Genomic DNA, 16,174 nt, shown 5'->3' on the forward strand with positions numbered 1-16,174 from the left:
GGTGAATTGGCCATGCTAAATTGCCCGTAGTGTTAGGTAAGGGGTAAATGTAGGGGTATGGGTGGGTTACGCTTCGGCGGGTCGGTGTGGACTTGTTGGGCCGAAGGGCCTGTTTCCACACTGTAAAGTAATCTAATCTAATCTTAATGTTGACTACTCAGGCTGTTCTCCATTGTGTATACACACTGATTTGATATATAAAAAAGATTTTTGAAAGGATCACGACATATTCCCTCGGGGCAAAGTCAAGTGTGATCCGTTCCATCTAACAAACAGCAGGTAGGTTACTGTTGTCAGACTAAAGAACTTCCTTTCCACAGTCACAGAGCAGTTTGAATTAGATGGACATTGAGCTCAATTTCCAGAAGAAACGTTTCAAACAAAGAGTCAAATACCATCAAGGAATTACAATTTTTTATCTCTCTCCATTCTCCATGCACATCACCCCATTTCCAATAAATGTTATTATTCACAGCCATACAGTCATAGGTTTATACAGCACAGAAACAGATACTTTGGCTGGACTCATCCATGCCAACCAGATATCCTGAACTAATCCAGTCTCATTTGCCAGCACATGGCCCATATCCCTCTAAACTCTTCCTGTTCTTGTATCCATCCAGGTGCCTTTTAAATGGTGTAATTGTCTCCACCAATTTCTTTCTAGACTTGTATACCAAGGTCCCTTTGTTCCTCAGTACTCCCTAGGGACTTACCCTTTATTGTGTAATTCTTTCCCCTGTTAGACCTCCTAAAATGCAATATCTCACACTTATCAGGAATATCAGAGCCATTGTTCTGCCGGTGGTACTCATACTGTAGCCTGAGACCATCCCCCTCACGATCAACAGGGCTGTCAATTTTCATGTCGAAGAAGAAAGAACAGTACAGCACAGTCACATGCCCTTTGCCCTCCAAGCCTGCACCAACATATTTTGCACTTCCACACTAAAATCTCATCTATAAATATAGTAATTATACATTCTACATTCACATCAAAGTCGTTAATGTACGTAATGAACAGCAAGTGTCCCGGCACTGATCCCTGTGGGACACCGCTGGTCACAGGCTTCCAATCACAAACACAACCCATCACCATCACACTTTGCATCCTGTCTGCAAGCTAATTTCAAATCCAGTTTGCTTAAGACTCCAAGAGCCAATCTTAGACCAGTCTTTTATATGCGACTTTGTCAAAGGCTGTTGGGGTGGCCTGTACCTCCCAGAATAGAGTGGCCCATATCTGTTAACACAAACTGGCTGATAAGTGGAAAGTAGAATTAAATAGCAGGACATGAAACACAATGACTGAAACTAAGCACATCAGCCTGTTCACACACACTGAGGCATAATGATACCATTGAACAAGCCACTCAGAGGACAGTAAAAAGGACCCACCCTGTTTCCATTCGAAACAGTTCTGACCAGCAGACCTAAGGTCTGATGAACGAGTAACTCCAGCCACATTAAATGAAAGGGAATTGTGCCAGTAAATGAACAGGCACCAGATGTTAGATATAGACCATTAATCCCCTAAAACAACTGAGGGGGTAACAGCTAAAGTTATCTTATACTACTCAGTTTCTTAACTGTGTGACTTTACACATTTTAACTAACTTTATAAGAGAAATTAAAATTACAAATTTATAATAAGTAATGCACAATTACTGTTTTCTGTTTTTTTTTCATATATAATAAGGACTTTGGGGCATCTATCACATGTAAGTGTGATAGAATTTGATTAAAATTAAATACAATGAATAATAGCATTCAGGATGTCCCTCAAGATAAGCTAGACTGACAGAAACCCGAAGCAGTATAGCAAGTAACTCTGGAATGTGAACAAATAGGATACATAGAAAGATCCCAAGGCCGAGCGATTACAGTATCTGCTAATCATCTTGAGATTATGTAAACCTGGAGCTGTCCAATGGATGCCCATCATTGATTAGGTGTCTCATAGGATAGGGTATCCTAAGATAAATTGAAAAGTATTGTTTTGTGCACCTTACAGATTATCTCATCCAAAGTCCACCAAAGTAACAGAACAGAATCCAGAATACAGTGTTAAAGCTGCAGAAAAGGTGCTGACAGAGAATAGCATCAAAATTTAGAGATCCAGTCAAACGTCTAATAGTAGCGGAGAAGCAGTTGTTGAATCTGTTGGATGGTGTATTCCAACTTCTGTATTTTCTACCTGACAGACCAGGGTGGAGGAGCGTATAACTGGGGTTGGATGTGTCTTTCATGTTGTTGGTTGCTTTCCCAAGACAGGGGGAATTGGAATTGGAGCCTTTGGATGGAAGGCTGCTTTCAGAGATGGACTGGGCTGAGTCACAACTCTCTGTAGTTTCTTGTGGTCTTGGACAGGACAGAAGCCATACTACGCTGTGACACATCCAAATAGGATGCTTTCTGTGGTGCATCTATAAAAGTTTGCAAGTCTTTATGGACATGCTGAATTCCCTTAGCCATCTGAGGAAATCTGCTTGGTGAATGTCATAGAGATGTACAGCACTGAAACAGACCCTTCAGTCCAACTTGTCTATGCCAACTAGATATCCCAACCCAATCTAGTCCCACTGGGCAGCACCCAGCCCATATCCCTCCAAATACTTCCTATTCATATACCCATCTTGATGCCTTTTAAATGCTGCAATTGTACTAGCCTCCACCACTTCCTCCTGGCAGGTCATTCCATACAAGTACCACCCTCTGCATGAAAACATGCCCCTTAGGTCTCTTCTATATTTTTTCCCTCTCACCCTAAACCTATGCCCTCCAGTTCTGGACCCCCCCTCCCCAGGGAAAGATTTTGTCTATTTATCCTATCCATGCCCCTCATGATTTTATAAACCTCTATAATGTCACCCCTCGGCCTCCGATGCTCCAGGGAAAATAGCCCTAGCCTATTCAACGTCTCCCAATAGCTCAAACCCTCCAAAACTGGCAACATCCTTGTAAACCCTTTTCTGAACCCTTTCAAGATTCACAATATTATTCCTATAGGAAGGAGACCAGAATTGCATGCAATATTCCAACAGTGGCCTAACCAATGTCTTGTACAGCTGCAAGGTGACCTCCCAACAACTGTACTCAATACTGAATGTGTTTGAATAATTGTCAATCTAAGTCTGCCAGGTTCTGCTATGTGAATATGAGAATTTACTTTTTAACAGTCCCTTTCAGTTTTTGCTTCATTAATGTTTTGTTCAGTTAAGAACCCTTCCCGGTCAGGCTCTGTAATGTAAACATGAGTGCATTTATCAATACTCGCACGACAGATTTTCTTTTGTGAACATGTGAATGTGGTTGTCAATTTTCCCTGGTAGTTTCTGCTCTGTGAATGTGAAAATGTAGTTATTAATCTCTAAATGAAAACCAAAAGAACTGCAGATGCTGGAAATCAGAAACTAAAACAAATTGCTGGAAGATCTCAGCAGGTCTGACAGAGTCTGTGGACAGAAATTAGAGTTAAAATTTCCAGTCTAGGAACCCTTCCTGTGAAGAGATGGTAGCCAGGAAAATATTAGACTTTCTGCAGAAGATAGTGTGTGTTGAAAGGTAAGGGAGTAAATGGTGGATGGATATAGAACCAAAGAGAGGGAAGACCAGTTGAACAGATACACTAGTGGATCACAGTCAGATGAGGATGGTAATAGCTATTAATAGAGACTGTTAGTGAGTTTTGGTGTACAATAGAAGACCATATGATAACACTGCGTGATGAGAGGGGTTTTGGGTAATGATACGGGACAGCTCTAGCTCTAAAGTTGTAGAATTCAATATTGAGTCCAGAAGGCTGTTGAGTTCCCAAGCAGAAAATGAGGTGCTGTTCTTCTGAACTTGCACTGAACTTTGCTGGAGCACTGCAGCAAGCCTGGGACAGAGATGTTGGCCAGGGTACAGGGTGGTGTGTTGAAGTGGCATGCAACTAGAAGCTCAGGGACATTTTTTTCTGGACAGAATGTAGGTGTTCTGCACAGTGGACACCCAATCTACACTCAGTTTCCCCAGCATAGAGAAGACCAAATGGTAGCTAGGAAAATGCACACAATCAGTTCTGAGGAGGGGTCAAGAGACCGCAAATGTTAAGTCTGATTTCCCAGCACCAATACTGCCAAACCTGTGGATTTTCCAGCAATTTTTGTTATTAATTTCTACCGGTCAGTTTCTGTGCGGTAAACAGGAGTGTCATTTATCAAACTGTACATGTCAATGTATGCGATTTGAAACAGGGAGTGTTATTACTCTGTTCCAATAAGTTTTGATGATGAGAATGTTGTTATCAGTCTTCCTCTGAGATGTCCTGCCATGTGCATGATTGACCAATATGTCCCTGTTATATTCTGCTCTGGGTATCTCAGGATGGAGTTAAGAATCTGTATGTCAGCATCTTATTTATACATGTGTAAATGTATTAACCAGACTGTAGCTGCCAATGTTTGCTAAGTGAATGTGTTAGTTTAGTTGTGTATGTATGTATGTGTGTGTGTGTGTGTGTATTTATGGATCATTCTCTCCCTTTCAGTTTCTGCACAGTGAATATGTAACAGGAGCTATCAATCTACACCTGTCAGTTTCTGTTGTGTCCACATGGGTGTTTTGGAATTGATCTATACTTGTCAGTTTCTGCTGTGTGACTGTGAGAATCAAGTACTCAATCAGTGCCAACTATTTTCAACTCTTTTATGTATGAAAGTTGCTTAATTCTCTGGCAGCCAATAATATTCTAAGAGTCCAATCATCACCAGGAATCTATGGTTGATTGTCAGGAAAACCCATCTGGTTCACGAATGCCCTGTAAGGAAACTGCCATCCTTGTGTCTCCAGACCCATGGTTGACTTATAACTATCCCCTGAGGAGTTAGGGATGGGCAATAAATACTGGCCTAGCCAGTGATGCCCTCATCCCATGAATGAATTTCGAAAAACAGAATCCTCTGTGACTGAGATTCATTCTGTGATAGTAGTTTTTAAGGGTGTTGTGATTGGGCCTTAAACTCTTCTGCATTTTGTGATTTATGACAGAGTCACAGAATTGATACAGCCATTCAACCCATTGTGTCCGCACTGGGACATTCTGTTGGTCATCTGTTCTCCATACTAATTTCCACTAATTGTTGGGCGTCTGAACTTCATCCACTCACTACCAGTATCTCAAGGTAAATGCTAATGTGAGATTAGTTCTGCAGTATTCTGCCATTGAATAACTGTAGTGCCAGTTTGGTTTTGTATGCAACAGCATCAGGTGGAGTGTGTGAATCTCATTCTTTTTACAGGTTGAGTTGTATTTGTTTGGTCTGAGTGTTGGATAAACTCGATCAATATTCACTAACACTTTGTGTTTGAGGGATTAATGTTGGTTCAATGTTTACCTTTGCCATGAATCTGAATCTCATTGTTTTCAGACTTTTTTACATTTTGTGTATACAGGAGACTTTATCAGTTGCTGCTGGACACTGTAAAATGTAACATCTAATGCTAACTGAAGCGATTAATGGTTTGGTGAGTCAATTTATAACTGTCCATATTTGGAAATACCTGGGCCTAAATTTCATTCCTTTTCCCCTTGAATGTGAGTGTGGATAAAGTGTGTTTGCATTAGCACCAGGCCAAGAGTGAGAACTGAATTCAATCGATCAGTCTCTGATCCTTGATACCAATATGGTGCTTATTCTTGGTTATTGTATTTCACAGTGGTTGAGTGTCGTCTAAATTGAAACATGTCACTTTTTAAAAATTGTTTAAACTTCTGCTATTTGACACAAATGAGGTTTTATCCATTTCCTCTGGAGTCAGCTCCCGTCAGTGAAAGTGGATGTGTTTCTATATCTGCTAATATTTACCCTTGTACATGTAGTTGGATAATGTCCACAGCCTATATTCTTTAGTGTTAGAGCCTATAGGATTCATGGACAGGTGAACATGCAACACATTACAGCAGAAAAACATCTGTGCTTTTCTTCAGAATCAAGGGGAAAAAAGCAATAGATTTTTGTAATTCCTATAGTGCAGAGTCTAACCAGGAAAACTGGGGACATCAAGGTCTGGTTTTCAGGATGCTATCAATTTTGCATTGTGACATATTTTACCAATGAATTAATGATCAGTATTAACTGAATCAATTTACAACTAAGTGAACATTTCAACTGCATTGCAGCTGACTGAAGACAATGCCCCTTGTGCAGAAAAGAGAATTGGCCAATTCTATTTTATTTACCAATCTGGACAGGATCTGGTGCAAACCATTAGCAGTATTCTTGTTGCTCTCTGGTAGGGTGGGGGAAAACAAAAGGTCTTTTATTTTCCACTATCGGTGAAGAATATTTAAACAGTCAAATTCAATTTACTGAACAAACAACTCTTGGTGATTAAAATAAAGGAGCAGCTTGACAAACCTATCAATTTTAGCTTTTTCTTTCCTTCTGCACTGCTTTAAATAGTAACGATCTGATTCCATTGACTCATTGAAAAAACCATATCCTGATTCCTTGATTATTTTTGTAGTTTAAGGAAGAGATAGTCAAGATGAATGCAGGGTTCTTCATAGATTTCTTGAAACAAATTTTGAAAGACACACAGAACAAGAAAAACTTTCTTCCTGGACTTGAAATAAAACTCCTACAAAATGATGAAATGGCGTTATGACACAGATGGGGATGTCAACTTTACTGCTCCCATGAAAGATCTATGGAAATGGAATACTCATTGAGTTAACAATTCTAATCCCTTTCAATCAACTGTGTTGTTATAGACTGTTTTTGATCAGTGCAGACTTAATAATTTGAATAGACGTATTCTGTCCTGTCAATCTCTTTGACTTGAGATCTGAGAGTAGAAAGCAGTTGATGAAACGTTTTCTGCTAGTTGCGGTGTATATGGATCTTCATCACTGTTAGATGTAGTAATTTGGATTTCAGGATGGTGTACGAATTTGCAACTATTGTAAATCAGTCAGTAACTCAGAGATAGAATGGTGTGTGTGCGCATGCAAGCACATATGGGGGTGGGATGGAGATGGTGGTTGTGGGTGTGTACACACGTGATGAGCACTGTCTCGATATCAGGCTTTTGCCCAGAGATTCATTTGGAATTTACATTGTTTAATTGTGTCTTTTCCAGGTGGGCAGCACGGTGACACAGTGATTGTGGGCGGCACGATGGCACAGTGGTTAGCACTGCTGCCTCACAGCGCCAGAGACCCGGATTCAATTCTCGCCTCAGGCGATTGACTGTATGGAGTTTGCATATTCTTCCCGTGTCTGCGTGGGTTTCCTTCGAGTGCTCCGGTTTCCTCCCACAGTCCAAAAAAAATGTGCAGGTTAGGTGAATTGGCCATGCTAAATTGCCCGTAGTGTTAGGTGTAGGGGAATGGGTCTGGGTGGGTGCGCTTCGGCAGGTCTGTGTGGACTTGTTGGACCGAAGGGCCTGTTTCCACACTGGAAGTAATCTAATCTAATTATTTATCAAAAATGTAATTTTGACTTTCTCAGTTACTGAAAATATCAAAATTTCCTTCTGCATCTGCACTCAATATCTTCTTCATCTATTCCTGTTGTAACAATATGACAACATGACTTGTTTGTTCACCTTGATTGTAACTTTAAAATTGCCTTTACTATATGTGGACTAATGTAATTCCTGAATGTATATTTCATATGAAGATACAGCCTATCCCTCTTCTGATGTTGCAAATGATAATTAGCTATGCATAATGGAATTTATTGGAACTGAGCTTTTGAGCATTGAGTATAAAGAGAAATTTTTAAAAATATTTCATCAGTTGTGTCTGATTCTTGGACTGAATGCATACTTCTGGAAATTGAGCTCAATGCGTGTCTGACTCAATCCACTCTGACTGTGGAAAGGATGTTCACCAGCCTGACAACTGTAACATAGCTGCTGTTTGGTAGAAGCAGATGGTCATACTTGGCTTTGTACTGAGGAAATATTACATCACCTTGGTCCATCAAACATTTGCCTGGAGGAAGAAAAGAAATATCATTTCTGAGTAGAAAGACATCAACTGATCAACACAACATTCAGGTCGTGATCATGATACTTCTGTTTTTAAACAAAGCAAGGACTGATTACGAAGCAACACTGATCTCCTCCCAATCTTTTTCTGTTTGCGAAATTCTGAAACAATTGACTCAGATGAAAGAAAACTAACCAACATATGCACAGCTCCAAATATAGAATGATTACACAGTTCAATATTCAGCTTCCAAAATAAAACACTAACTGTTGAAGGAAGAACTGTTAGGCGGCACGGTGCCCACAATGCCATGAGCAGGGAATTCCAGAGTCTTGATCGAGCGACAGTGAAGTAAATGGGATATTTGGTGTGTGGCTTAGAGAGAAACTTGCCCTCTATCAAGGTGATGTCTCCCTACAGTTTCTGATGGAGGTTGCCCTGAGTTTGGAAAGTTTTACAATTTACAAATTATTACTTTTGTAAACTTAACAAAACTTTAGGGCTCATGAGATAATATTTCATCCCAAGAATAGGCATACAAATTGGGAAGAAAATAAACAGACAAACATAAAGCATGGGAACAATTTAGAATTCAGGGCAGAGGAGATAATCTGGGAGTTGCAGTGAGAGAGAAACTCACTGAGATCTTTGTAGAGAGAGGGGAAGAACTTCTTCAAGGTAGCATCTTTACAAGAGGATTCACAGTAAGCTTAGAACCAACTTCGTGGACTTCACCAGTTTCCACATTTCCCCTCCCCTCACCTTACACCAGTTCCAACCTGCCAGCTCAGCAGCATCCTCATGACCTGTCCTACCTGCCAATCTCCCTTCACATCTATCCCCTCCACCCTCCTCTCTGACCCATCACCTTCATCCCCACGTCCATCCATCGATTAAACTCTTAACTACCTTCTCCCCAGCCCCACTACGCTCCCATTTATCTCTCCACCCTGGAGGCTCCCAGTCTCATTCCTGATGAAAGGCTTTTGCCCGAAACATCGATTTTCCTGCTCCTCGGATGCTGCCTGACCTGCTGCGCTTTTCCAGCACCACTCTAATCTTGACTTTGATCTCCAACATCTGCAGTCCTCACTTTCGCCACAATTTAGAATTCAGCAAATGATGAGATAAAAGACATTGATTAAGAAAGAGAAAATGAGGACTGGAGTAAGCTTGCAGATGTTTTGAAAAATAAACTAACTGTTAAAGTACTGATAAATGTGTAAAGGGGAAATGGAAAAAAAACATGGGTTGATGACCACAAAGCTAGGTCTCTTACGATCAAAAAGAGGCAGTCCATATTAGGGAGCAAAAATGGCTATCCATTCAAATATGTAACTTGTTCGCTGATCACAAAGAACGACACAAATGATGCACCAGGAATCTTGGGGAACACAGAGTTTAGCGAGAGGGAAAAACTGAAACAAATCAGTATTGTTTGGAAAATTGTGTTGGGACAATGGATAAGATTCAAGCTGAGAAATAGCAGGGCCTGGTCATCCACATCCCAGAGTACTTAACATAGTGGTCATAGAAATAGAGAATGGTCATGTTCCAAGTTTCCATAGACATTGCAATATTTTCCACAGATTGTGAGTTAGCTAATGTGACCAATCTATTTGAAAAGCAAGTTAGACATAATCTGGGAATTATAGGCCACTCAGCCTGCAGGAAAAAAATACTTGCAGAGTGTCTGCAGGAAAAAAAAGATTGGGACCAAACAAAGTCAGCATGGATTCGAAATGCCTGTTCCTGTGTCATAATGTTCTATGTTCTCAGCTTGGCAAATCTGCTGGAGTAGAGGTGATAAGCAGATGGCATCATTTGGATGTTTCTTTTGACAAAATCTCACATAAAACAAAATTATGAACATGGTGTTGAGATGGATTTAAAAAAACTGCTTGACTGAAAGAAAACACATAGAGGGAATAAATGGATCATTTTTTCGATGGCAGGCAATGACTAGGAGTCGTGGCAAGAATCATGATTAGAATCCTACTCTTCACAATATAGTCACAATGATTTAGAAGAGGAAACGAAATGTAATATTTACAGATTGAGAGATGACATAAAACTGGGTCGGATGGTGAGCTGTGAAAGAAAATGCATTGTGACTGTGTTGAGGAGAAGTCATTGAGCAAAAGCAATGTAATGTGGATAAATGTAAGGTTTTTAGTAAGGACAGTCAGAGTTGATAAAAATGAAACTGGAAAAGCACAACATCAGAGGAGCAGCAAAGTCAATGTTTTATTTGCAAGTACAAATAAATCATAAATTAGACAGACAACTGGGGTGAAAAGCATCTCTTGAACATTATGCAAATAGAAAGGGCATTCTTGAAAGGGAGATTAGGAAATCAAAGAGGGGGAACCAGATAGTCTTGGCAGATAAGGTTAAGCATAATTCAATGAGATTCTACAAGATCATTCAAAGCAAGTTAACAGTGAGGGAGAGAAAGAGAGTAGGGTACCTTAAAGATCAAAGAGGTAGTTGTTGTTGGAGCCTTTTCCCCTGAAAGGGAATACAAACTCAGTAGGCAGGCAGAACTCAGGCAAGTGGAGGTTTATTCATGCAAAACCCAGTTAAAGCAGGGACAAAGGATCCTCTCCAGAGACCAGCCCTGAAAGGGAGATCATGACACACTCTGAATTTATAACGTAAAGCAGTATTTTATAAATTTGCTGATAACAATCGCTTACAACCTGATCACTTTGATCCACCCTCATACTTCGTAAACTCAATCCTATAAGACACCGAATCAATGACAGGCATTCCTTTAACAGGCCTCAGCTTCCCATGACCTCATGGTATTGAACAGACATTATAATCACTCATCCTTGCCATCTTTCTATGCATCCTCCTCATTCACATTCCAAAGTTAATTGCTTCAGGCCTCTTAGGCTGGCTTTATCTGTGAGTCAGTTTGAATTCTGATATTCATTGCATCTCATGTGCTTTCTTTATGAAATTCTGATTTTCCTCTTATATTTCCCATTGTCCTAATTATGTGTGTTAAAAATACCAAAGATATTTAGTTTTAACTAGTTGCTATAAGATTTGTAAGAATGCTTTCTGTTCTGGTTCGTTAGTCTTAGATCTGTTTTCAAAGACTTCCAGCAGAGATACATGGAACCAAAACATTTATGCCTGTGTGTGAAAGTTAGTAGGTTTTCAGAAGTACCCTGATTTGCCCTGGTCAAAATAGATTACTCACAGCCATTAATGACAATGTACTAAGGGCAGACATTTGTCAGCCATTTTGTGGGAGCAGACATGGGCCATTTTGTTACCAGCAGATCCAGTTCACCTCTGCAGTTCTGTTTGAATTTCAGAAGATGTGAGAGGCAGAAAATGAAATTTCACATCAGTTTTTACTGGGAAGCAGGCAAACATAGTAAAATGAATATTGATGTTTTGAAAAGAGTTCACAGTACAGAAGAGGAAATGCTGGAGGTCTTTGAAAACAAAGTTGGATAATCTCGGAGACCTGATCTAGTGTATCCCAGGACATTGTGTGAATTAAGGAGGATATTGTGGTGCCCCTTGCAGAAATATTTGTATCATCTGTAACTATGGTGATGTGCTGGATTATCGGTTATCAGGTAATATTTTGCCATTATTTTAAGATGGGATGTAAGGAGAAGCCTGGGAAGTATAGACCTGTGAGTCTGACCTGTGGGATGGGTGTATTGTTGGAGGTGATTCTGAAAGATAGGATTCAAATGTGCGGCTTGGGGAGGAGTGGTAGGAGAGGGCAAGGAATAATTATGAATTGTCAGGATTGTTTTATAGAAGGAAATTATATTTCCCAAAGTTGATTGAGATTGTTGAGGGAGTATCCAAGAAGATTGAGGGCACATTGGTAAACATTATTGACTTGAAGTTTGGTGAAGCCTTTTACAAGTTTCTGCATGGTAGATTAAATAGCAAGGTTAGATTACATGGGATTCAGGTTGAGCGTGCCAATTTTATAGTCAATTGGCACAACAGCAGGAGATAGAGAGGAGGTGGACAGTTGCTTACTGGACTGGATGCAAGTTACCAATGATGTTCCACCCCAATCAGTGCTGGGTCCACTTGTTTGTTTTTTCTGTAAATGATTTAGATGAAAATACAGAAGGCATGGTTAGTAATTTTGCAGATGTCATCAAAATTGGTGGTATAGTGGACTGTGAAAGCTATCTCAGATTAGAAACAAATCTTGATTGAATCAGTCAATAGTGTGAGGAATGGCAGATGGAGTTACGGAGACAAGGGTAGGCCTTATACAATTACAAGCAGGGCCTTGGGTAGTGCTGTTGAACAGAGAGACCGAGTTGGCCAGCTGCATATTTTTGAAGTTTGCTTCACATGAAGACAATGTGGTGAAGAAAACATCTAGCGTGTTTGCCTTCATTGCTCAGACCTTAGAGTACCGGAGTTGAAAGGTCGTATTGAGGTTGCATACGATGTTGATGAGTCCTCTTCTGGATTACCGTATTAAGTTCTGATCATCCTGTTATCAAAAGTATACTGTTGAGCTGGAAAGAGTTCAGAAAAAGTTTACTAGGATGTTGATGGGAATGGAAGATTCCATTATATTAGGCTGGGACTTCTGTTCTCTGGAGCCTAAGATCTTGTTGGGTGATAGAGTTTTGACAATCATGAGGACTAAAGGTAAGGAGAATAGTATGTGTCTTTTTCTATGGTAAGAAACTGCAATATATGAGATACATTTTTAAGGTAAAAAGATTTTAAAAGTAAGTTTTTTTAAAAACAGGACAGATTGTGTGGAATTAACTTCAAAAGGGGGTGCTGCATATGGACAGTCACAATGTTGAAAAGACATTTAGATAAGTATATCATTGTTAAGATTTTGGAGGATCTGTTTCTGTGCTATTTGACTGACCCTTGCAGTGAGACAGATGTTCTGGTTTGATATCCGTTCATTTTGAAAGCTTCGAAACGACAGCAGAAAGTCTCATTCAGAGCACTGTGCAATCAAACAACACACTCAGTATATGGAAATGTAACTGTAAAATGAATCTATCCGTGGAATGCAAAGATAGGGCAATTCTGTTTGGCAGTGGTGGGTATTGTAGATGCTGGAGATTAGAGGGGAGCTTGAAAAGCTTTTCCTTTTGCCCAAAACTTCGATTTTCCTGCTCCTCGGATGCTGTCTGACCTGCTGTGCTTTTCCAGCACCACTCTAATGTTGACTCACTTCTTTTGTTTGCCAGAGATCAATATCAGGGTCTTGCCCCACAGGGGCTGGTAGCTCCAGAACTGGCCCCATTAAACAGCAATTTGACCAACTCGAAGAAGCTGAAAAATGACTGTTGCCTCCATTATGCTCCCTGTCTCCGGCCAGGGAAAAGACCCTACACAGGAACTCATTCGGGAATAAAACACGAAGGGTCAGCGACCACTCATTATAAACTTACTCGCGGCAGTGGGCAATTCAGCTCTTCCTAAATGCAGTTCAAGACAACGTGAAACTACCTGTGAGTGGGAAGTACAGGGACTGAGTGATTCATTTATAAGAAGATAATTAAAGACACGGGACCACAGACATCTACAAGCAATAAAAATAATGTACTCCGAGTACTTAAGATTGCGTTGTATCAATATTGCATGATAAACTTTTCACGCTCCTTGTGCTACGGCTCAAACGATGAACGGCAATGAGGAAAGGTTTCATATTAGATCACACACACAGTAACAGTACAGTATCGAATAAGGCAGGGACTGACACCTATATCAATCAGACAGACGGGAGTGTTCAGCTCCTTTCACAGATGCTGTGAGTGGCTCTTAAAAGAGCCTTTGGGTTGTCAAATTCAAGAATGGTCTCTTCACTTTTTAGCAGATCCCGCAGCGGTAGTTTTCTTGGGCAGCAGCATGGCCTGGATATTAGGCAGCACCCCGCCCTGAGCGATGGTCACCCCTCCCAGCAGCTTGTTGAGCTCCTCGTCGTTGCGCACGGCCAGCTGCAGGTGCCTGGGGATGATGCGGGTCTTCTTGTTGTCCCGGGCCGCGTTACCGGCCAGCTCCAGGATCTCAGCCGTCAGATACTCCAGCACCGCAGCCAGATAGACCGGCGCTCCGGCACCCACACGCTCAGCATAGTTACCCTTTCTCAGGAGCCTGTGAACACGGCCCACCGGGAACTGCAGGCCAGCCCGGGACGACCGAGACTTCGCCTTGGAGCGAGCTTTCCCACTGCCCTTTCCTCCTCTTCCAGTCATGATCACAATCTCTCAAACACTTTCAGAGGGAATGCTGCACTCCGCCCACATCGCGGTCTCTTATACCTTCGGGAGGAATGGTGGGGCGGCCGTTTCTGATTGGTCCCATTGTCCAGCCCCTCCTAATGTTCCAATTCCCAATCAGATATCTGCCTCATTCCCCAATCCGGAGAGGGCACGGGGAGGAAGGCGGAAAGTCCCAGCGCCAAATCATCAACCGTTTTTTTACAATTTGAAAAGCCCGCCAATATGTACCGAAAAGTAGAGTTTAAACACAGAAGAATGCACGAATACTCGATCTAATTTACTTCTACGTTAAAACCCTTTACCTCGCCTCGTGGAATCTGCCCATTTTTGATCCTGAATGGAATCTTCTGACCATTAAACACAAGGGGAAACAAAACAGGCGCCAAACCCTGCACTCTGCAACTAATCATTTCTTTCACATTTCAACAGCTCCCCGATAAACTGATAAAACATGATTACATTCTCCCGAGTTAGTGCATTAATAGTGAACACGATCGTTCGAGAATATTTTAAAGTTACCCTCCCTTTTGCACACGATCATAGATCGATAAAAAAAACTCCACATTTACTCTGCCACTTCTGCAGCTGTTTTATTTCGGTGTATTTTGCATCCGGACAATACCCGTGCGGAAATTTAGAAATGAAAAGTAAACAAAGTTAAACCGCACTGCGAGGGAAACTGCTTACTTTGCTTGCCGGCTGGTACTGGGGGCACTTTGTTTTCCAGGGGTGAGACTCAAGGTTCGTGCCCCATCGGGGCTTGTAACTCCTGAACTGATCGAATAACAAAGAGTAACACGGACACATACAAGCAGCTGAAAAATGACTCAATGGCGTTTCACACGATCTCTCTCACCAGAATATACATGAGAATACATACAACAGAGAATAAGGCGCGGACCGGGTCAGCTATCACTCATTGCTTTATATAACATTCATAACACACAAACATAGAACATTACAGCGCAGTACAGACCCTTCGGCCCTCGATGTTGCGCCGCCCTGTCAGACCAATCTGAAGCCCATCCCACCTACACTATTCCATGTACGTCCATATGCCTGTCCAATGACGACTTAAATGCACTTAAACTCGGCGAATCTACTACCATTGCAGACAAAGCATTCCATACCCTTACGACTCTCTGAATAAAGAAACTACCTCTGACATCTGTCTTATACCTATCTCCCCTCACTTTCAAGCTGAGTCCCCTCTTGTTTGCCGTTACTATACTTGGAAAAAGACTCTCCCTGACCACCCTATCTAACTCTCTGATTATCTTGCATGTCTCTATTAAGTCACCTCTCAACCGTCTTCTCTCTAACGAGAACAGCCTCAAGACCCTCAGCCTTTCCTCGTAAGACATTCCTTCCATACCAAGCAACATCGTAGTAAATCTCCTCTGCACCAAAGCTTTTTCTAAAGCTTCCACATCCTTCTTTATAATGCGGTGACCAGAACTGTACACAATACTCCAAGTGTGGCCGTACCAGAGCTTTGTACAGTGCAGCATAACCTCCTGGTTCCGGAACTCAATCCCTCTATTTATAAAGGCTAAAACACTGTATGCCTTCTTAACAACCCTGTCAATCTGGGTGGCAACTTTCAGGGATCTGTGTACATGGACACCAAGATCTCTCTGCTCATTTGCACTCCCAAGAATTAGCCAGTACTTTGCATTCCGATTACTCCGTCCAAAGTGTATCACCTCACACTTGTCCACATTAAACTCCATTTGCCACCTCTCAGTCCAGCTCTGCATCCTATCTGTCTCTCTGCAACCTACTACATCCTTCGTCACTATCCACAACTCCACCGACCTTAGTGTCATCCACAAATTTACTAACCCACCCTTCTAAGCCCTCATCCAGGTCATTTATTAAAATGACGAACAGTAATGGACCCACCACCGGCCCTTGCGGTACGCCACTAGTAACTGGA

The 16,174-nt window shown here is 41.4% G+C and overlaps 1 protein-coding gene, 1 long non-coding RNA gene and 1 pseudogene across 3 annotated transcripts in view; 1 reads left to right on the forward strand and 2 right to left on the reverse strand.

Moving 5' to 3' along the window:
• LOC148135420 (uncharacterized) overlaps positions 1–16,174 on the reverse strand; it is a 560,459-nt pseudogene that overhangs the window by 83,228 nt on the left and 461,057 nt on the right. The gene's annotated exons all lie outside the window — the stretch shown is intronic.
• Positions 5,040–7,757, forward strand: LOC148135425 (uncharacterized). The gene is made up of 3 exons (XR_015755170.1): positions 5,040–5,165; positions 5,437–5,508; positions 7,126–7,757. It is a non-coding gene; the product is annotated as an uncharacterized LOC148135425 (long non-coding RNA).
• Positions 13,816–14,209, reverse strand: LOC148135426 (histone H2A-like). The gene has a single exon (XM_087984540.1). It carries the CDS (start codon positions 14,206–14,208, stop codon positions 13,816–13,818), a length of 393 nt encoding a protein of 130 aa, XP_087840666.1. The 5' UTR covers position 14,209.

The sequence above is a fragment of the Chiloscyllium plagiosum genome, unplaced genomic scaffold (genome assembly GCF_037043375.1).
Source record: "Chiloscyllium plagiosum isolate Xiang-an unplaced genomic scaffold, Cpla_swu_hap1 HiC_scaffold_49, whole genome shotgun sequence".
NCBI classification, from domain to species: domain Eukaryota; kingdom Metazoa; phylum Chordata; class Chondrichthyes; order Orectolobiformes; family Hemiscylliidae; genus Chiloscyllium; species Chiloscyllium plagiosum.